The sequence below is a fragment of the Ambystoma mexicanum genome, chromosome 14 (genome assembly GCF_040938575.1).
Source record: "Ambystoma mexicanum isolate Mex_15411 chromosome 14, UKY_AmexF1_1, whole genome shotgun sequence".
Lineage (NCBI taxonomy): Eukaryota > Metazoa > Chordata > Amphibia > Caudata > Ambystomatidae > Ambystoma > Ambystoma mexicanum.
The window spans coordinates 170425011-170448597 of record NC_090940.1 but is presented as its reverse complement, the minus strand read 5'-3'; the positions used below and the strand labels follow the sequence as shown (position 1 = coordinate 170448597).

The 23587-nt window shown below is 45.6% G+C and overlaps 1 protein-coding gene across 2 annotated transcripts in view; it reads left to right on the top strand.

Annotated features, from left to right (window-relative positions):
• ZNF106 (zinc finger protein 106) overlaps window positions 1-15344 on the top strand; it is a 693205-nt gene extending 677861 nt beyond the window's left edge. For both annotated transcript variants that reach the window (XM_069638825.1, XM_069638826.1), the window contains 2 exons: window positions 1393-1539; window positions 10286-15344. In XM_069638825.1, coding sequence (XP_069494926.1) covers window positions 1393-1539; window positions 10286-10342 — 204 coding nt within the window. In that variant the 3' untranslated portion in view covers window positions 10343-15344. The remainder of the gene's footprint in view (window positions 1-1392; window positions 1540-10285) is intronic.
• The last annotated feature ends 8243 nt before the right edge of the window (window positions 15345-23587 follow it).

The following is a 23587-nucleotide window of genomic DNA, read 5'->3' as shown; positions in this document are numbered from 1 at the left end:
AACCCACCTCCGGGTACTACTCGCTAGTCTATGCACAGCATGTGATTTTAAGCAGATTAACAAACATCAGAAGACAATGCATTACTTACCGTAATAGCATTTCGAGGGGATTGGGTCATCTGACGTATTCCACATCTATGACAGTACCTGTCAGCGATATGGAATACGTCGTCGGACCATCCCATCGAAAGAACGTTACCAGGTAAGAAGGTAACTTGTTCTTCTGATGGTTGTATCTGCTTAGATTCACATGCGCCCACCCTTCCTCCCCGCTCGGATGGAAGGAACATAGACTTTCTTCTATATCTCTCTTTTCTGTACTCACTCACGTCTAATAGGCTCCCTCAGGGTAGAAAAAATACAAACAGAGGGACCTCGACGCGTGAGGTATTGTGGGTACACTGCACGTCACTATAGGGATAGTGTTCCAGACACGCCTTGTCGACGTCCCCTTTTCGACTACGAAAAACAAAATGCAATACTCTGCAGTGACCAATGGATGTCGGACTATGGACAGCATGTGAATCTAAGCAGATACAACCATCAGAAATGCTTTTATGGTAAGTAATGCATTGTCATATATATATATATATATATATATATATATATATATATATATATATATATATATATATATATATATATATATATATGTCTATGTCTATGTGGGGGGAGACCCCCTCACAGCCCCCCCACCTTACACCTATACATTTGTATTAACTTTACCTCCTGACCCCCATATATAAATAGGCAAATAAATGGGGGTCAGACTTTTGGTGGTAGGACTTTTCTACTTAGGTTATTTCGTCCTAACCCCATTCCCTTTGGGTCTCGGATACCATGCCTTATCAAATGTTCTTTTTTTAAAGCTGGTAGAAGCCCCTGTATGTATTTCTATTCACAACGCAAAGAGTTGTTGTTCAATTCCTCTTTCTGGAACACAATTGCGCCCACTTCAGTGAGGCATATGCTCATTGATGGAATCCGCAAAGATGCCACTAGAGCTACCAACACCTTACCATTTGTTATGAGTTTGTTGTACCCTTATCGAGAATGGACAGTTGCTTTTAAGAGTAAGATTGCATTATTCAGCCACTATCAAGCGACTGATTTGAGGTTATTAAGGAATTGATGACTGAGCAATGCGGGGGATGCACAAGAGATGGCGACAACAACACTATAGAACTGCACTTTAGTATTTGACTCTTAATGGTATATAGCTTTTGCATGTGTGTTTCTTGCCCAATCGACTAGGTGTGGGTTTGCACATGTTGCGAATTGAGGGGTAATAAGGACCAAGAGAGTTGTTGTTCTTGCAGTTGAGTGGCTTATTCTTTTGTCCTCCATTTTGAGTTTTTTGTTAACTTTTTCACACCACCTCTTCCTTTCAAGTGGCATGGTTGTTCGCTGATATTTGGAGTTGTGGATCATTTGAAACAGCATCTGTTAACGGATCACACCAACCCAAACTTCCAGACGCTGAAATGTCGATGGAAGAACTGTGATGCCTTCTTCACAGCAAGAAGAGGATCCAAGCAGGTATCTAAAAAGGACATGCCAATCCCCCAATTTGCCTGCCACATATAAAGATGATAGTTTTGTTGTGCACAACAAATGAAGGCAACGGGTACTTGCTAACACAGTTCCTGTAGCTTCCCGCAGTGCCCGGTTCTAGACTAGTTTATTGCAATATTGATGTGTTGTGCTACACTGGCGTATTACATTTAATTTAATCCCTATTAACAAAATATTTATTTTAAAAATGCAACAGTTTTTGTTGAATCTGTGAAAAACACACCGGGTTTGCCACATTTATTTTAAACTAGCAGTACCATCCCACTAAAATGGAGAAGAGTTAATCATATAGGAAGAATAGAAAGAAGAGAGACAAAATATGTTTCAGGGTTGCTGCCTAGCAGATTTCGAGAACAGGTATGTTTTGTAACAGAGGCATGGTCGCATTTCCCCTAGGAGTACGGAACCAGGGTTTCCTTTTCGGAATGGTATTCCCCTTCTGACAGTATTGCAATGCAAGATGCAACCTGGGACTCTATGGAGACTTGGACCTTCCCGTATTGACCAATAATTCAGAAGCACATACATGAATTTCCACATTGCATTAACCTTAGTATTCAAAGTTATAGCTACAAGAAAATCAGCTTTCCTGGGAAAGTCTTGAAAGTTGGATTTGGCATGCTGTGTTTGTACTGCGCCATACTCTTAAGTCCTGTCCCCTTTCCTCCATACTGTATGGGCGTACCTTCCAAAGGACAGGAGACAGAACCTTTTTCACCAGAAAAAAACCTTCTTCCCCTTTAAATTTAGAGGCGCATGGGGGTGCAGCCCAGAGAGCATGTGCTGCCCTGACTCTGCCCTGCGGTGCCACATCTGAGTCCCCTTTTCCGCATCAACGTGAATAATCTGGTACTGCCAAGTGCACGAGTTCTATAATTAATAATGTGGGTATAGTGAGGAGAATTATATTGGGTGCAAGCCATGACAATCTAAGTGATCGAGGACCTAACTTTAAGAAGAGTGTGAGCCCCATAATAAAATTGGTCCCGGTGCCATAGGAGAACATCCCGAAACCAGAGCATTGCAGGGTAGCGTTCATACCCCTTCCACCTCCCCCCCCCCTAAAATCAGGGGGAGGTGGGGAGGGTAAGGAATTCTAATACTTGGGGCCAAAAAGTGAAAAAGAACAGAAATGGTGTTACCTGCAAGAAAGTTTAGGAACTGCCAAAAGAAAGTGAGATTGAGAATGCAACATACGATAAGGAACATAGATACTTGGGAAGAGGGATAATTAGGAGCCAAACAATGAATACTTTAAAAGACAATGAAAAAGAAGACCAAACTAAAAAAGGACGCGTGAAAAAAGAGCACAGCTAAGAAAAACTAGATAGAAGTACAAGGTGGGAAGCAGAAATGGAATGAACGGCCGAGTTGAAGATGGTTCCATTAAGACATGGGAAGAGTGGTGATAAGGAGTTTGGTAGTATAGAAGGAAATTTGCAAAAAGTCGAAAAAAAGATATCAACAGGCAATATTAGAAATACTAGCCATACCTCCCCGCGTTGCCTGGGTCTATAGCTGACATGCACGTGGGGGTCTGCTATAGCCTTGTGTATGTTATATTGTGGCCTAACTACCTATTTTTGAAAAATCGCAAAATCAGCAATCTCCCGAAATTGCCTATAATAATGCACAGGGCTGGTCCCCGCTCCACCCCTGTGCACGGCGAATGGGTGAGGTTGGTCAAACTTCACTGTCGCCAGTACACCCCAGACTGATGTGCCGACGTCGGGCCAACATTTCAGCCCACCAACTGTTGTGGGGCTGGCGCCAACAATTTCAAAATCTGCACAGTCATGAAATCGCCTATACTGCTAGCACAGGGCCGGACTGCGCCCTTTGCAGGGCGAATGGGTGGAGTTGGTCAAATGTCACTATCTCAAGTACACCCCAGACTGGTATGCTGACCGTGGGCCAAAATCTGAGCCCACCAACTGTTATGGGGCTGCAGCCAACCCTGACAATACACACTTTCCCAAATATATATAAAGATAAGGCCTACAGGACTTTGTACAGTTCTTTAATGTAGAATTACATTACCCTTAATTCTGTGTAATGTTAAAGCCTCTCCCACTTGGGTTAAAACAATTTACCAGAGGTTGCTTATAGATCAATTGAGAGGGGATTGGGTCCTCCAACGTATTCCATATCTGTGACAGTAATCGCCACAGCTGTGCTGCTTCGGAAAAAAAATCTTTCTGCGTCCTCCATCGATGACGTCGATACGCCGCCCTCGAGGACTTCCTCCGACGGCCGACATCACTGGATGTTATAAGTAGGACGCACGACGCCTGTAGCCTCAGTTCCGTTTTTTCTGCGAACGTGCTCACGTCGTTGATCTCGGCGCGCCTCGACTCTTAAGAGTTTCTGTTCTTTTGGTTCTTCAAACCTGTTCGGTTGTAAGAAGTTTTCGAGATGTCTTCCCCTTCTTCCACCCCGCGTCCGGGCTTCAAGAAATGCGGGGACTGTGGGTCCAAGATGTCGGTGAATGACTCGCACGACGCCTGCCTATGGTGACTCGGGGAGGCCCGCGACACGGATGATTGTGTCGACTGCCAGTCGCTTACGTCCAAAGCCTTGCGGGAGCGCAAGAAGAAACTGTCTGTCGGTAAATTGTATAAGCCCCGGAAGTCGAGGTCCACTCGGCTTTCGACGGACGATTCCAGGGGCGATTCTCTGCATCGTCGTCGTAAGTCTAGGGGTTCTCGGTCCCGGAGTGGGTCCCGCCACTCCTCTGCCTCTTCGAGGCACTCCCAGAAGCACCGTCATCGGTCGCCGTCCTCGTCCGAGGACTCCGCCCGTCGGCGGGTCGTTTATCCCACCAAGCATGCGACTCCGGAGGAATGGGCTTCCTTTGGTAAGAAAATGCTGCTGATTCTTGAATCGCAGGGCACCGGTCCGTCCGCGTCTCTGAGTGGGGTCGGCCGTGTCCGTACTAGAGACACCGCTCGTACACCTTCGGGCTCGGGTGGGCGGCACGATTTGCGGGAAAGGTCCCGCTCGGACAAGGGGAATCGCTCTAGTCATGCCCATTCCAGGTCCCGGTCCTCGACGCACTCGAGACCGTGTGCACCTGTGATGTCTTCGAAGAAGACGTCGACGCCTGTGGCGCCGAGGAAGTCGTCGACGCCATCGGTGCCCAGGCTGTCGGAGGACACGCTCGGGGCTCCGCCCTCGAGGCCTGTGTCGATGCTGTCAGCGCCGCATTCAACATCAACGCCAATTCACTCGACGTCTTTCGAGGCTGTTTCGACGGGGGTACCCTGGGGTACCGTGGAACCCCCTAGAAAGGCTCTGGCCAAGGCCAAGCATGGCTTTGTTCCCCATTCTGTGCCCACTTTCCACCATCTTGATCACATTTCGGAGGTGGATGAGGGCTCTGATGATGGCATGGTTCCTGATACGGTGCCAGATGAGATTATCTCGGGACATAGTCAGATTGAGGACCTGCGTCAGTCACTGCAAGACGCCAGTGGTCTGGACACCTCTCCGGAGGTGGAGTTTTGTAGGCCTGAGCCTGGCACCTATGCCGACTCCTCGCGCCGGCGCCTTATGTCAAGGGTCACCGAGTACTTGGGGTAGTCTGCTCCCCCAGGGGATTTTCTTCAGGATGACCTCATGGATGTCCTCGACCAAGGTCCACCAACTGATCCGGTACTGCCGTTCCATATGGCTCTTCAGAGGAGGGTGGTGGCGACTTGGACTGCTCCGGAGAGTCCCCCGGCAGTGGGCAAGTCTTTGCTGCGAAAATACAACCCAGCCAGTAGCGACCCCTCCTACTTGACCACGCACCCCACTCCGGAGAGTTTGGTGGTGCAGGCGGCTACGGCCCCAGCAAAGCAGGCGTCGTATCCTGCCATCCCTCCTGATAGGGACGACAAGCGTTTTGATGGTTGGGCGAAGAAAGTGTTTTCTTCAGGGGGTATGGCTCTTTGGGTTGCCAACTCCGTATGTGCCTTGTCACGTTTCACGCGCACACTGTGGAACTGTGTTTCCTTAGCGGCTGAACATATTCTCGAAGAGGACGAACGGATGGTTTTCTTGCTATGGTCTAGGATGGCAAGGATGCTATGTGTGAGGCCGTTCAGTATGGTTTGGACATGGCAGATTGCGTCAGCCGGTCCATGGTGGCGAGCACCGTAATACGCAGGTTTGCGTGGTTGCGGAAGTCTGGGTTTGCTCCTGATGTGCAAGCCCGGCTCCTCAACATGCCCTTTCATGGTGTCCATCTTTTTGGCAGCAAGGCTGACGAGAGCCTTGAGAGGTTGCAGACCTCAAAAGCTGCAGCGAAGTCATTGTGCGCTGCAATTCGCCACCTCCGCCTTTTCGTCCTATGGGACAGCAATGGAGGGGAGGCTCTTTTTGTTATTACTCGTCCTTTGGTAAAGCAAAAGGAGCTGCTAGTCAAAGGGGCCCCCGTAGGAGTGCCAGAGGTGGAAAACAAGGTACTCGAGGTGCCAAGGCCGCTCGGGCTGTTGCCTCTTTGCCCTCAGGCAACGCCGCAGCCGCTTCAGCTCAGTCATGAGGCCATGTCCCATGGTTCGCCGGTTGGGGGAAGGCTGGCGCAGCATCTTGTCGAATGGCGTGCCATTACTTCAGATGTGTGGGTTCTGGAGATCATAGCCCACGGCTACTGTCTTCCTTTCCGGCAGAGGACTCACAACAATCCACCAGGGAACCTCTCTTTGAAGAGTCCGGTTCCGCTCCTTGCGCAGGAAATTCAATCCCTGCTGGAGAAAGGCGCCATAGAACTGGTGCCTGTAGCAGAGAGCAACAAGGGATGGTATTCCCCTTATTTTTTTATTTCAAAGAAAGACGGGGGATTGAGACCCATCATGGACTTGCGCGGTTTGAACAAACTCCTCAGGAAGGACAAGTTCAAGATGGTTTCTCTTTCTCAAGTCCTCCAGGCCCTTCAACTTCAGGACTGGTTGGTGTCTCTCGACCTCAATGCCGCTTATTTTCGTGTGCCGATCCATCCAAAGCACAAGAAGTACCTGAGGTTCGCGTTTGGCGACTCGCACTTTCAGTTTCGGGTCCTGCCGTTCGGATTGACCTCTGCCCGAGGGTCTTCACCAAGCTCATGGTAGTGGTGGCAGCGCATCTCAGGAAAGGGGGATTTACGACTACCCCTACCTGGATGATTGGTTGATCAGGGCGCGCTCTCCCGAGCAAGTCCTGGATCATCTGTCCGTCACCTGCCACTCCCTCCACAAGCTGGGCTTCTCGCTCAACTTAAAGAAGTCCCACTTGATGCAAACTCAGAGGCTCCAGTACATCGGAGCAGTGCTCAACATGTCCCTGGGGCAGTGTTTTCCTCCCCAGGTGAGGGCTCATCACATTCAGCAGATGGTGCACAAGTTCCAACATGCCCAGAGTCTCCCTGCGTTCGAGTTCTTGAGATTGCTCGGCCTCATGGCATCCTGCATTCTTCTGGTGCCAGAGGCCAGGTTGCGGATGAGATCTTTGCAATAGGCACTCAAGCTCCAGTTGTCTCAGTCCTCCGGCAGGATGTCGGACCCCGTTCAGGTGCTGCCCTCGGTCGCTGAGGACCTTCTGTTGTGGGCCGTCGAAGGCAATCTGATGAAGGGGGCTCCATTTTGGCTACCCTGGCCGGAGGTGACGACGATCGTGACGGACGTATCCCTCACGGGATGGGGAGCTCATGCCAACGAGTTGACAGTCACCGGTCGTCGGTCTCCGTCGGAGTCCAGACTCCATATCAATCTGTTGGAGCTGAGGGCCGTCAGGCTTGCGCTGATGGCGGACGCTCTGAGCAGGCAGAGCGCGATCTCTCACGAGTGGGAGTTGGCTCAGGAGAGTCTCCTGGAGATCTTCGCCCTTTGGGGAACCTCTCAAGTGGATCTCTTCACCTCCAGTGTCAACCGGAATTGCGAAAGGTTCTACTCGTGGGAATTTCCTCCAAGAGAAGCCTTAGGGGAGACGTTTGTAGTGGAGTGGTCCTTCCCACTACTGTACGTGTTTCCTCCTGTGCCCATCATTACGCAAGTGCTGCGGAGCTTACAGAGTTTCGGTTCCCGGATGATCCTCATTGCTCCGGCATGGGCCAGGAGGACGTGGTACCCGGACCTTCTCGACTTGTCCATCTGCCCTCCACATCGACTTCCCTACCGAGACGATCTGCTCTCGCAGAGGGGGGTCAGGTTCTCCATCCAGAGGTCAGATCCCTCAACCTTCATGCTTGGCTAAATCTGAAAGGTTGAGGTATAAGGATTGAGACCTCCCTGAAGATGTGATGGAGGTGTTGCTTTCGGCCAGACGGCCGGCAACAAAGTCCCTGTACCGTTGCCGTTGGAGAAAGTTCTTCGGCTGGTGCAGGGTTAAGAATGTGGATCCTTTTTCATGTGACGTGCCTGTGGTTCTGTCTTTTTTGCTTTCTTTGGCCCACAAGGACCTGCAAGTGGGTACCGTTAAAGGTTACCTGGCGGCGATGTCCATATTTAAGCGCTCATCTGAGGAGTGTTCTTATTTTAAAATTCCTTTAATTTCTCAGTTTCCAAAAGGGCTCACTAATGTGTTCCCTCGTCACCTTTCCAGGTGCCAGGTTGGGATTCAAACCTTGTTCTCAAGTTTCTAATGGGTGCTCCGTTTGAGCCTTTGCATTCCTGCCCTTTGAGACTGTTAACTCTTAAAACTGTATTTTTAGTTGTGGTCACTTGCGTTCGCAGAGTGAGTGAGTTACAGGCAATTTCAGTTAAGCCACCCTTCACTGTGTTTCACAAGGACAGGGTTGTCCTTAGAGTTCGTCCTTCCTTTCTTCCGAAGGTGGTGTCGGAATTTCATTCAAGCCAGAAGGTTATTCTTCCGGCGTTTTATACTACTCCGCATCCTGGTAAGGAAGAGGAGAGGCTCCATAGGCTGGATCCTAGGAGAGCTTCAAGCTTTTATATTTAACGCATGTCCTAGGTCAGAGTGGACGACCAACTCTTTATTGGTTACGCTGGAAGGCGTTTGGGACAAGCTGTTACTAAGCAGATTTTGTCTCGATGGATTATCCTGGCAATTTCTGAATGTTACCGCTTGGCGGGTAAGGACCCTCCGATAGGCTTGCGGGCCCATTCTACCAGGGGTATGGTTGCCTCTACTGCCGTGCAGAGGGGTGTTCCTATTCGTAACATCTGTGATACAGCCACCTGGGCTTCGGTCCATACTTTTGTACGTCACTACTCCCTCAATTGTATCCGTGGGCAGGATCTGGCCTTTGGCAAGGCGGTCCTTTACTCTGATTGGGCATTCTAAATTTCTATCTTCTAAATTCTTTTTCCCACCTCCTTACGTTGGTACTGCTTTGGGAGTCTGTCATAGATAGGGAATACATCGGAGGACCCAATCCCCTCGAAGAACAAGTTACTCTCTTACCTGGTAACGTTCTTTCGATGGGATGGTCCGACGACTTTTTCCATATCGCTCCCTCCCTGCCTTCCCCGCTACAGAATTTCTTATGCGATTGCAGTTTACTTTTCTGCAAGGCTTTGTGTGGTCAGACTGGCAGAAGACTGGTGCCACACTTTCTGGGAAAAAACTACAACTGAGGCTACAGGCGTCGTGCATCCTACTTATAACATCCAGTACCGTCGGAGGAGGTCCTCGGGGGCGGCGTATCGACGTCATCGACACAGGACGCAGAACATTTTTCCGAAGCAGCACAGCTGTGGTGATTACTGTCATAGATATGTAATATGTCGTCACACCATCCCATCGAAAGAACGTTACCAGTTAAGAGAGTAACTTGTTCTTCTGACCATTCATCTGACCAAGAATTGGGATGACCGGTCAAAAATCAATAATCTACATAAGACGCTTTCTCACCTATAATGCGATCTCAGAGATCATGTCAAATGGCAAGAGATTTAACCTTTAAAAATCCACAGTACGCGGTCTTCTGTTCTTAATGGAATATAATCGCCCGTTTCCCTCTCCCTGGAGATGAAACCGCCCCCATACTTGCCCTTCTTGCAGTGTCAGGAGTGCAAGTTCCTGATTTATTTTGAGCTTTAGCTCTTCATTGAACGTATTCAGGTTACCACAGCCAGTCACTTTCTGTAAATGTTTCCTATTACGTGTAAGCCTTAAAAGTTGCAATATTCATAGTGTATAGTATTTATATCCCTCCTGCTGTCAGTCGATCTGTGCATGCCCTGCTGAACTGCCCCTCCTCCATCCTGTTGCCCACTGCTTTTGAGGGCCCCAATTGTGCTCGGAGGAAGAAGACTGTTAACTGGCAGCATGGACACTATAGAACTAAACATGGATATGCTGCTTTTGCAAAGATCCCTTTTGCACTTGGTTTTCATTTGAATAAAAAAAGCCACATAGCTTGCTAGGGCAGTCTTTCTTTTCATAGAATTTGAAAGTGGAAATTACTTCTGGGCACTAGTCTTATATTAAGTGTACTGGCTATATCTGTTGCATTAGCCATGTCCCAGATTTCTATATTCCATCACCTGTCCTTAGGAATTTCCTATATATTACAATATTTTGAGGCTATCTGGGAAAGGCCGCCCATGAACGGACTGCCTGTGTCCCCCGTTTATTCCTATGTTTATCACCTCTGGTTGAAATTACACCCCAGCCTCCAGTAAATACAAATATGTCTTACGTGGTATTGCTTTCACACAGCGCAACTTCATTGAATACGCGTGTATACGATTTTAATTCTCGAAATTATTTTTCATCTTCCTTTATGCAGGATGCCCCTGGCCACATAGAACGCCATGCTGAAGAAGACAGCAAGATGGACACGTGAACATGCTGAGCACCTCCCATATTGGGAAGAAGATTCATCACTTGAAACTACTCCTCTTGTGAAACACCTTGTAACTTTCATCTGCTGCGCACCCTCTTAGTCTCTGTGACCTGCCTTCAACTTCCCCGCACCCTAGTGGGTGAAGGCGGGAGTGCTAACACCTTGCTGTAGTAAGCTGTTGAAATGATACACGTCAGAGCTTGAGCCAAAATACATAATGTTGAGGCTTTGTTGCGAGTAGGCACACATGGAGCCACGCCTTTCTACTACATTCATGCATATATTTACTACTCAATGTATCTACAGTCATACCTATACCCAGTAACAAGGCTGCACCTGATTTTCAAGGCAGACATCCATTTGAAAATTGTGTTGAAATGCAGTTGGACATATTTGGTCAAATGTTGACATGTAACAAAATGCCAACTATTCTCTGGGTCCCCTTTTTTTTGGCTTGGGTTTATTTTTAAGATGAGGTCAAAATCCATGAAATTGTAGCTAAGCTCATGAAAAGGGCACTACCATGCCAGAATAAGGACAAAATACTGTTAGGGCTCCCAAACTAAGCATGAAGCATATGCTGGCGATTGTCAAGACTATAGATACGTTGTCTCAGTGTTTCCTCTTGAGAACCGGCGAAGCTCATTACTGTGTGGGCAAGTAGTGACCTACATCCAATCCTCTGTTGTTCCTCTGTGACCTCTAGACCTACATCAAAACCAGGATTGGCTTTTTCCGGGTTAGTGTTTCTCTGCACTGACTGGTCTACCTTGTTACTCCTCACCTTATGTCATGGAAACCCAACCCTTTCCCGCTGTGGTGTGGGCGGACCTGACACTTTTCAGGCCTTCATGTGCATAGAGAGAGAGCATATTAATTTGAAACTGACCAATCACTTCATGCCACAAAAGACACTGTAGTTTGCCAAATGTCAGGATTCCAAGCAGAAGCTGGCTTTCTAAATTTAATTTCATAAGGGTGGGATGAATAAAAAGTACCTATAGGCTTACTTTGGGCTGACCTTTCCTCCTTATTTGTACGCATCTGTTAGTCAACTATTGTCTACATCTGGGGCAGGAGACAGCATAGGGTTGTTGTTTTTTTTTTAACATGGTTGTTTTAGTTTTTGTGGTGTTTTATGAATGGGATAACTGAAAGCCTGTTACGCAGAGATTTTGGAAAGAGCAACACATGCTCTGTACCTATTTGCTGGTGAAAGGTCAAGTTCACACTTTTATGTTTTTCTGAGCTCCTTGGAACTAGTCTTCCGTGTGTGCAGTTTCAAGGGTGATTAAACAAATTATATGATATTCAGATATTTGCATTTGACACAGAATAACTGGGGCATCTTGTGGTGGACTGAAATACTACTCTTTGTTTAGGTCCACACTGCTCCAACTGTTTTTTTTTTTAATGCCTTGTACCCTTTTAATATTTTTTAAGCTCGACTTTTAATAATAAATCAGATGTCATCCTCTGTTCTGAGTTTTCTTCTCAACCTGAAAGTCTGAGGATTCATTGACTACTATATTGAGTCTCAGGGCATTTAGACGATGGCCATTTTACGTGGCATTGAACTTTACAAGTCTTTTCGTTTGGGTGTTACTAGTGCTTTCATAAAATAACTTGCAGGTCTGACTGAGTGTTTGATACTGCGATTTACAGACCACATCCCAGACATTTCTGTAAGCAGTTGGACCCTCCCTATTGGTGTGCCTATAGTTGGACTTTCTTGGCAACATTGGTGAAGAAGGCAGAAATCTGGGTTTTGCATTATGATGCATTAACGTCAGCTGTTTGCAGTTGCCATCACATGTTTAGATGGGGTCTTTTCAAAGACCTTCATGTGACAATCCATAAACCCTTATAGCTCCTTTCATTGTTTTCATCAGCATAGGTCTTGCATCCAAGGGGGTGGGGGAATTTAATGGCATGAAGGGACGTGATCATTGTCATTGAGTGTGTAGAGCCATGTGTTTTGAAGAATAGGGTTTGGAGAGTGCAGTGCTTGTGCCATTAAAAAGATTTGTTTGTGAAAATGGGTGTTTGTTTTTTTTTTTTTAATTATTTTTTTGGGATATTCTCTCTTGCCCAAATATAGTGGATGTATGAGTAAAGATATGTTTTAATTGTGAGTATGCAAGTGTTTGGGGGATTACACACAACTATCCATTACTGTACAATAACCTATGTTGTGTGCATTGGATATCCATTGTTTTTTGTGTGTGTGGGATTGGAAGTCGTTATGTATTTTCTTTGCTCAGCCTCATGGTTGAATCTGTGTATTTAGCAGGACTGAGAGTGTGTTAAGAGCCTCGGCTAAATGCTTAAACCATAGGTCCCAAGAGGCGAGTATTTCAAAGCAACAATTTTAAAGATAGAAAAATCCCTCTAGTTTGTTTTTAATTGTTAATGCCCGAGAACTGAACTTGGAATTTCAATCTCCTTCAGAAAGAGTCATAAGCATAACAAAGCCTCTAAATCTGTATCACAGCAACCAGTCTGAGATTTGTTTTACTGTTTGAGAGACAAGGGTTTTTTCCCCTCAGAAACCACTTAGTCTGTGGCTTCAGAAAGAACCCTCTCCAATTGTCTTTAAAGAAAGTGGCTATTGTACATGAACTTTAGTGCAAAGCTCCCGGGAATAGACTGTCACAAAATATTGCACTGTGCCACCTTACAATTCTATTTGGCTATAGGTTGCTGCCCATAGCCCAAACTATGCCCCATTCCTAGCTTCTTACTGCCCTTTGAAGTCATCTCTGTCTAAATTGGGAGCAGCAGCCCATATTTAAATGCTTTATGAAAATATACATTTTGCATCTGTATCCTCGCATTCATTAGCCGTTCTTTGCCTACTTGGGGGTGCTTGCAAACCAAGGACACACCCTAGTGTTCACCCTCCGTCTAGCCTCTCTGTTAATTCTTGATCAACCACTATTGTTACTTTATAATGTTTTTAGACTATTCAGTGTCTAAATTGACCTACAAAGTCACAATGCAGTAAATAGTTGAATTTTACTTGCGTATGTATCCATTTATTTTTGTCATGATTGGGTGGAACTTTAGTTTCCATCTGTAACCTTTGTAGTAAAGTAGAAATGCTTAATCTACCGAATGCCTCAAGACATTGTGTTAAAGCCAAAGACCACAAATTGGCTGCCAACGTCAGTTTTCTTTATAAACTTACGAGGCCACCGCTGGATGGAGGTGCTGAATTTCGAATTTGTTTTTCTCAGGCCTGGAACTGGTCATTGAAAAGTCATATATACATATGTGTTACTGCGTGGCTGTTATTTGGATTTGGCAAACACTGCACGGTACAAGTTTGTGATTGCACGGGTACGTTTAATTTCTAAAGGATTAGGTGAAAACACTAAAAGTAAGATTTAGGATTATGGTGAGTCAGATTTGTTTTCCGTTGAGGGAGTGGTATTTTTGTATTGGTCTATCTATAGTCTATGAATCTGCACAATGGTGTGTTCACTATTTTTGTTTTAGTAGCTTTGTCTGGTAATAAAATTGGAGGGTAACGGCCACATCGGCTTATCTGTAATCATATGATGTACTTACTGTTGTATTGATGGGTGGACATTTCCAGAGGATGCTTTTTTAAGTGGAATTCTATTTTTCTGACAGCAAACCTCTGATGAACGGTACAGAAATAAGACTACCAGGTGGTTTCTTACGTCTTCTGAATACCATCTGAGCGCCAACCTCAAAATCCCAAAGAGATCTCTATTTGTGGACAATTTTCATCCAACATGCTTCTGAACGTGGTGGTCATGGATTGACTTATCATGATGCAGTCCTAAAATTGCAGGTTTCCTACAGACCTAAATCCCTACTTGGCTTTTGAATACCCCTTCTACCTCATATGCTGTGTTATCGTCTTCTGAGGATACTTTGTTTGTGGGTCAGTTCACCCAAAACCTAGATGAGTGGGGGCTATAGAACTTCAGCTGAGCAAATAAACCAAACATATAAGGGCAGAACATATGTACTAGGGTAACTCATCTGTTGGCCCCTAAACATCTTAGTATGTTCATATCAACGTCTGATCTACAATCAAAGCCAGCTTCTGTTTGCTCTCCTGTGATAGGACACACTTAACCTGTGATATTTTAGATGGCTGCCTGGTGCATTGCTTAACTACTGATTTCAGTTTTCAAAAAGAATAGGAAGGTAGCAGACCATTGAGGCAGAATCCAAGTGCTTTTCATCAATTTGATTTGAGGTTCCCATGTTAAACAGGCGGGTGTGGTACAATGGAGTTTTGTGTTTAAAATCCCACAAACAAGAAGCAGACATTGAAAAAAGGTTTACTGAAGATACATGTCTTCCGCTTTCGAAGTACACTCATGTCCATATCCCTACATGAACATTTCACACTGCTATCTTGCATGAGTAAATAAGGAAACGTTTTGAAACCAACATCTAATTGTGTATTTTTCAGTAAATTGCAGATAACGTACCAGCTAGTTTTCTAAAAATGTACTGTCTTTGTTTCGCATGAAAGCTACATGGGGCCATATATTTATATAATTATTCTGCCATTATTGGGTCATTATTGCTTGAGTAGCCTAATCGTTAACTCGAACAAAGATTACACCTCAAAGGTGGTAGCACTATTAAAAGGAGGTTAGGCAAGTGTGCCAATAAAACTTGTTAAAGAATTGTCCGGTTTGGTGTACTCCTGTACCCTTGCTTTATCAGAAAATAAATATTCCGATTCACTGTACACATTGCAGATAACCTTCCTGGCTTTTACAGACTTTGCTGCTTCGGGGACAGAACCTTGGCAGGATAAAAGTGCGGGGTAACGGTGTACACTGCAACTTCCTGGTATTTTAAGTTCCCACATGTTTAAATCAGGGTGATTGATCAAGTGAGCGACTTTTCCTTCTACATTGTGAAACAAAGCTGTGAACCTCACTGATGAAACTTTATGAAACAAAATAGCAAAAGTAACCATAAGAAATAAAGTGTTTTATTGTAAATATTTCTGCCTCATTCATCATGTTACTTTCTGGCTATTCACCCCTGAATATTAATGTTTGGTGACATTTTGAACAGGTTGCATAATGATATTTATGTTTTCTATCATCAAAGGGGGCAAGGTGTATCTGTTCTATGTGTTCAGCAATGGGATTTGTTGACAAATCCTCTAGTTCAATCCACTATTAACAATGATATCTTACTTTTGTGCATCTGTTAATTGGAGTCGCAATGACATTGATATCCCACAGCTGCATGAACTATACACATTAGTAATTATAATGCCCTTGCCAACCGGTTGGTACACAGGCAGGTCAGGTGAGATAAAGCTAGTAGAATATATGTAGCTTTGCATATTAAATTGTGGGGCCTTCATGCCTTCCTTTGTTCTCAGGACGAGCAGTTGTTTTTACACCTAATGCTTAGGAACTACTCTTCTCCAAATATCACCCTTAAAAAACGTTTTTATTTCTGCTGAGGACTTCACTGTTTCTTGATCTTCTTTTCCTTTCATATACATGCCCAATGTGTTGGCTTCCTGTAGGGTAACACAAACATGCTCAACTCCATTAGGTCTGGCTTTATTTAATGCACTGTGCAATCTAGTTTGCCCTGTGGTTGCCATACTATGCCAAGGTACAGACGTGCATGTCCAGTTATTGCCATCATGTGCAAAGAGCACACTTGTGTGCCTAAAATCAGGCATGTACAGACATGTACTGTTGTTTCACTGATGGAAATTACAAAGTGCCAATTTACTTTGCCTAAATTATCTTGTGGCGGTAAAATAGGTATGTATCTGTTGTGGGGTGTGGGAGGGATGGGTAGATGGATTGAGGGGGGACACCTTCATTAAAAGAAAAAAATAATAAAAAAAAATGCCAGTAGCTAATTGCAGCAAGATAAATGGCCACAAATTAATTGGATTCAATGTTACTTCGTAGAACCGCATTGAAGCATTGTCGGCATATTCCTAGGTGCAGGGTGACATCCTTCACAGATATGAAACAGATCATGAGAGTAGCAAAAAGGGGTGAAGGGAAGCTTTCACCAGATGGAAGTGGAAAGAAGAGAAGTCCAGTAAACTATAAGTTCCTTATTGGAGATGAAGTAACATGGTTTCATTGGGAATATCGAGGTCTCTGTGTAATGGAAACTAGTAAAGTTGATTGTGGGATGTTGGTACATCATGACCCACTTTTCTCCAGTCTTCTGAGAGATCTATACTATTGAGACGTAGAACGGAGAATTTGTTGCACAGCGGAAAAAAAGCAATGGAAGCCTGTGTGCAGGGATGGCCTGATTACATGTGTTTTTATTGTCCTTAAAGAACAGTTTGCATTTAATACTGAATAAATAATGTTGGTTTAAATAATATTGGAAGAAAATGGAAAACGAAAGTTAGTTCCAGAATATTGTTAGTCTGTAACATTTTTATTGCCCATAGCAATGACCATGTTAAAATGATAAATTCCAGGTATTTGTCATAAGCTCAGTGTTCAGACGTGTCTAAATATCTTTAAATATAGGTGAGTGTGATGTTAGAAAAACAATTAGTTACAAGACTTATTTTGTTGTTGCCATTACTGAGCAGACATAACAATCGCCATTGCACTCTGAGGCAGCAGATGGACAAAAGTGCTCCTCTAACTTGAAATGTATTACTAGACACACAGAGCCAGAAAGCTGGAATTTGGAAAGGGCAAAGTGAGCATTTTCAAAGATTAAGAAAAAATTGCTGCCAAACGGGGTGGTTATAGCAAAATGCCATGATCCTTTTTAATTTTCTAGAGCTACAAGTAGTGAAAATTATAATTTCTTAAAAGAGAAAGAAATAGTTAATATTGTGACAAATTGAGAGAATTAATACTTTCTCCCCCCCTCCCCCATGTGAGGCTAGAGAAGTGAGCCTGCTCTGCAAAACACCCCTCCCTATGGGTCGAGGCAAATGGGACCTCATCAGGAGAGACTCCCCCTTTGGGGACAAGGACTCCCGTTCCAGTGAGCAACTCCCTGATAGCCTCCAAGTGATGGCTTATATGGACTTATGCAATATACCAAACTATTATCAAACTCATGACGATAAAGGGAAGTTATATTATGAACGACAAATGGAAGATATCCCTTTGAATTCCAGTCTACAATGGAATACAATGAGGAGGCTAAAAAGGGATGCAAGACTAACTAGTGAGAAAGAGGAGCCGAGATAGAACGAAGAACCGAGAGATGCCGGAAAAGCTCCTTGTGCATAACTGAGTGGAAGAAGTTGGGGATCTTGGAGAATGCAGAGATGATGTGCGACCGAGCTGTTCCAACTTGCGAGAGTGGAAGAAAGCTAAGCAAGGAGGAGGAGAAAGAGCGGTGGTGGAGTGACCACAGAATCAGAGTGGTGGGCAGTCTGCCTGTAAAAAAAAAAAGTAGCAAGACTATCCAGGAGAGTAAGCAGCTCCCAGTACGAGTCATGATCCTCATGACGTCCCAAAGATGAGAGGGCATATCCAGGAAGGAGATGCTGTGGAGAGTAAGCTCCGGAGCGGCAAAAAGAAGGAAAGAGAATGCAAGGGCCTGCAGTTACCGCCGACGTTGCCCTGAAACTCAGAAGGTAAAACGGGGAATGTGAATACCTGCAAGCCAAGTGGAACTCATAAGGTAAGCGAAACTCATGCTAGTACTAATGGGAAAACAAACTATTAGAAATAATCCCGCAAAAACAGAACTGTTTGCATATGATAAGAAGAAATACGAAAATCATAGAGTGGGAAATAAATAATAGTGGAGGCTTATCACTTTGGAAAAAAAGGCAAGGCCCAGTCATAACTCAAAGATAAGGAAGAGAGTACAAGAAAGAGAGGCATGTGGGGAGAACAAACCTGTGAAGCAAGGAAGCCCAAACTTGTACATGAAACTGCAACCTGTTAATAATAATTGAAACTTAATTTTTTTTAAAAGGGAAGAGTGTAACGGAGATTCAGGAACCCTACAGTAGAGAGAAAAGAAACCTAAATAGACTAAAGTTGACAACTGAGAATAAGGGCCATGGCAGTACCAGTCCACTGTTTGCACATGGTCTACTGAAAGGAGTTAGGAGTGCGAAGATACTTGTGACAAAAAACACAAGTACCAGGAGAAGGTAGTCATTCTCCTGACCTTAGTTGGATATAATAGTGGTAGGGTCAGATGGCTTGGAAAAGAAAGGCCCTTTTAAATGTTCTTGTTTCTTGGTTCCCAGCCAGATAGACAACATAAAACCATATCAACCTGCTAAGAGTGGCAAGTAGACCCTAACCAAGGTACTACCATCATTATGACTACTCTCTTAACAGAATATGATAGAGAATACCCATCTTTAGGTCTATCGGATCTCTTTCCCAAAAGAACAATGCTATTGATCTACTAGAGCAATTATCTGAGGTATTTTCAGATCAACCAGGCAGAGTGGTCAATTATTTCAATTTTGAATAGAACACCCGCAGGGAAGTCCATCAACTTAAAACCATATTGGATGCCTGAGTCTCCAAAGAAAATAATTGAACAAGAGGTGGAGGGAATGCTCAAGGTGGATATAATTGAGCTCTGAGTGTCCTTGGGCCTCACCCATTGCCTTGTTGGCGAAACCGGATCAACCCTGGTGGTTTTGCATCAACTTGAGAAAGTTGAATTCCATATCAATATTCAACAATTATCCCGTGCCAAGAATAGAGGACCTCATTGAACAGCTAGGCTCGGCCAAATAAATCGGTTGTTTTATTTATTGAATATTTGTAAGGCGCCTGTTCAACAAATGGTGTTTCAAGACGCCACAAGACAAAAAAGGTGGGGGAACAAGGGAGAAAGATAACGGTCCTACTAGGCCTTGTGACATTCGGATCGTGCAAGTGCAGTAACAAGAAGTGTGGGGGGTGGGACGGACAGAGCAAGTGCCAGTATGTGCAAAATGCTAGGCTGGGATGGGGAAGTGCAGGGTAAGGAGGAGAGAGGGCAAGTAAAAGGTGGGGAGAAGAGGGCCACTGGGGCTAGACGAGCGCCAGGAATTGCAGGGGGCGGGGTTCACATGCTTAGTGCGAGGAGGGGGTTGGACTAGGCAGGGGGCCTGCTCCCCTGTAGAACTCATCGGGAACCAGGCAGCCAGTCACTGTGTTAGTGGGGGAGAGGGAAGGAAGATAAGAAAAGGAGGGTCTTGAGGAGCTTCCGGAACTTAAGGAGATCTGGTTCAAGCCTGAGAGGGGCAGGTAGACCGTTCCAGAGGGAGGCTCCTGCTGAGAAGATAGATCTACCCCGCACTCTCTGATCTGCAGGGAGTTGGAGCTAGAAGAATGAAAGGCTGTAGCAGTGAGGAATTTAAGGAGACCGAGTTGGATGTAGCAGCGTCCCAGACCTCAGAAAGCCTTGTGGAGATGCAGAGGGTCTTGAACTTGATCCTAGCAGCAACCGGGAGCCAGTAGAGCGACTTTAGGGCTGGAGAGATGTGGTCACAGGGCTTGAGGCCAAGGCTAAGTTTTGCTGTACTATTCCGGATTAGTTGAAGGGGGCAAAGGGAGGTTTGAGGAAGAGCCTGTTGCAGTAGTCCAGCCTAGAGAGGACCAGGGCTCTGTAGAAATTTAATTTCTAGGGTAGGTGAGGAAAGGGAGAATTCCTCTCAGGAGGTGCAGCTGATAGTGGGCCTTGTCAGATGACATTAAGGATTTTTTGCCTCACAAGAGGTCGAGGGGAGGCAACCTATAGAGGGCGGCCGGAGGGAAGGAGGGAGCTGGTGTCCCAATGAGAAGGATCTCGGTCTTACTTGCATTAAGGCAGAGATCATTGGCAGCACACCTTGCCTGAATAGCAATTAGGGATGAGAGAGGAGGAAGTAGATGGAAGCTTGAAGGAGAGCTATGTGTCATTTGCATAACACTGGAAGTGAGGAGAGGAGAAGATCAGAGGGGCAAGCTAGATGTTGAAGAACCACATCAAGAGGATGGAGCCTTGAGGGATGCCGATAGGATAGAGAGTGTGATAGGGGAGAGGAAAAGGCCCAGTTGAACCTGGGAAGAACGGTCAGAGAGGAAGGGGGTTAACCAGTCCAGTGCCAGGCCTGTGATGTCAAGGGTGTCACAGAGCCGATTTGTAAGGGTTGCATGATTGACCGTATCAGATCCATAAGGATAATACCGGATGGAGAGTTAGAATCGAGATTTGAGAGCAAGGCTTCCTAGGTGTTTAGGCAAGCAGTTTCTGTGCCTCTGGCTGCTCTGAAGCCAGACTGGTGGTCGTGGAGGCAACCAACAGATTCAGTATGTTAGATCAGTTGGAAAATGACCAGCTTCTGCAGGAGTTTGCCCAGGAAAGGGGGGGTAATAGGGCGGTAGTTAGCCAGGCAGGATGGGGCAACAGAGGGCTTTTTGAGGAGAGGATGCACAAAGGCATGCTTGAGGGATAGCGGGAAGGAGCCAGTGGCAACGGAGTAATTACAGAATCGGCAAAATATGGCGCAAGGGAGGCAATGTTATCCTTGATAGTTCTGTAGGAGCAGGCGAGCACCTGTTTGGAGGAGACTTTCATAGAGATGGCTTGTCTAGAGATCGCATCCGGTGCTATGGGCCAGAAAGAGAAGAGTAGGAGGGAATGCGAGAGGGGCCCCAAGGGAGGGGAGGAGAAGAGCACGAGGACAGGATATCCCGAGGGAGGAGTGTCGAAAGCAGTGACAGAGCTGGCTGTGAACCTGATTTAACAAAGGTCTATTGGCAGTTCCCATTAAACCTATCGGATCGAGAAAAAACTGCTTTCTCTACCCCACAAGGTTTATTCCAGTTTAAAGTGTTTCCCTTTGGGTTACACAGGGCCACAGCCACTTTTCAGAGACTAGTGGATACATTAAGACCATACTCCAGTTTCTCTGGGGCATATCTGGATGATAGTCATTCATAGCAACTGTTGGCCAGACTACATCGACCAGGGCCCTGAGAAAATCTGTCTTTACAGCCAAGCCACGAAAATGTCATCTCGCTCAATTTGCTGTGAAGTACTTCGGATTCTTCATAGGGAATGGTCTGAAACAACAAGAGGTCTTTGTGCCTTTTTGGGTTTAACTGGATATTATCAGAGATTAATTCCCAATGACTCCACAATTACAGCTAATTCAACCCAAAAAAATGCCCAACTGCAAAAACTACTTTGAGACAAACGAGGTCAAGCTATCTTTGATGGTCTTGTAATGAAGGTGCTGATTTAGCACCAGACTGGAGGCTGCACCTACCAATTGAGGGAATAAGCAGGATGGGCTGGGACACCTTCAAGGGGTTGGGAGGAGCAACGGGACTCTGGGATCTGTAGCCACCCTTCGGATTAGGCCTGGAAGGGAACAAGGTGAGGGGGGGACATCTTGTTTATTACACAACATCAACATGAGTATGAGAAAGGTGAAACCATAGGTAAAATTACTCTATGGGGGCACCAAATGTTGGGCTTCACCGTGAAGGCTCGCTTCGAACGAATGACCCATGCACCATGGTCAAGGCGGGGAGGGGGGACTGCTTCTCTCCAGCAGATCGCAGTCATTGAGACAGCATTGAGTGATGTAATCATGGTCGGCGAGCCATTACCACGGCTGCTTGTGGGAGGTGGGGAAGTCGACCCGATCCATAGAAGAACTCGCATATCACTGATACAGTCTTAAATTGTCCTTTGGCCAGTGAGCATGGGAATGGAAAGATGGAATGGAGGTACATTTCATGAAGAAGTGTGGAATGGAGGCGCATTTCATGAAGAACCAATCGGACGGTAAGTTCTGGTGTCCCTGGAAAGTAACCAGCCCCGAGAGTTTCCACTACAGTGTCATCGAAGGTCGCTGTCTTGGAGGTGCTATGTGAATGTCTCCCTTCCCACTAGCTCAGGGTGTCTTGTGTTCCTTCTGCTTTGGTGCTGACCAATAGCAGATGAATAAAGGACCGAAGGTCAGCACAAATATGTTATTACTAATTGCAAACTGTTGCAGGTGGTGCGGGAAGCAATGTGGCACCAGATGGGGGGAGATAAGACAGGAGAGGGCAGACCTGTATGGTACAATCATGTTTGACTAACGTATATCTAGCTATAGGGGTAGGATGTATTTTAACCAGTAAGCTTTGTGGGAACCGCATAGACGTGAAGTTTGAAGTGCAACTGTTTCCAACTCCATGAGAATTGTTTTACCAGTATAAAAATGATGTTTGCTGTGTGCCAGTTTGTAAGCTCTCATCAACCAGTTCTGTTCCACTCCAGTTTCATTACTGCTTGCCCAGCTGGAATATACTGCATTACTTCTTGCCTTGTGTTTGCTCCTTTTTGGAACACTTGTGGCAACTATTCATTACGGTATCAGGTATTAATATCGCCACATATATGGTCGCCGTAAATAATATCGCTGGGAAAATGTTGTGGCGATATTATTTGGGTGACCATATATATGGCGACAGGGGCAAAAAACGATCATTTTTCAGCGATATTTTTGCATGGCGATATTTTTGTGGCGACATTCTTACATGGAACCTTCATTACGAGCTTCGGACAACCCCTGGTACATTTTTGCAGGCCCCAGCGAGATCCTCCGTTCTCTCTGTCAACTAAAGATATTCCGGCTGCCCTCCCTGTGGGTGTGGGTCCAAGGCCCGCAGACCTGATCCACACGCATCACCAGGGAGGCCCAGCAGATGCTGAGTTCATGAAGGTCTGCTTGGTCCCGAGCGCTGCCCACGCTCTGGGGGAGGAGTGAGCACGCACTGGAGGCTCTGTGCCGAGGGGATTCAAGGATGTCTAGGATGTGAGTATACCCGTGCAAGAAGGTGCCACATCATGGTTGCATGCCCACGGAGGAGGGAGGGACTGTATTTTGTGGGTGTTTGACTCATCCTCAAGGTGGGAGGATGATCGGCCGTAGTAGTATTAGATTTTAGCACGTGTCACCCTATAGGGAGTGGACATGAGTGTGGGCATGCCTGCGTTAGAGCTAGAGAGGTGAAAGTAAAGAGGCAGACACTGTTAGACGAGAGTTGCGCATAGCACCAGTGATTGTATAGTTGCTTCCTTTGGGGAAAAAGACTGTCATTTTCTTTTTTTTGTATAATTGTTTCAGAGGTATAAAGAGGGACCTGCACATGGTAGTTAGTGTTGTTCATATTGTTTTGTGGTGTTGACTAATGGTGGAAGGGTCAACATCAACAGGTACCTTGTGTATAATAGTGTGCTTGGTATTTTTGTGGTAGGCGTGCGCGAAAGGAGTTGAGGTGAGCG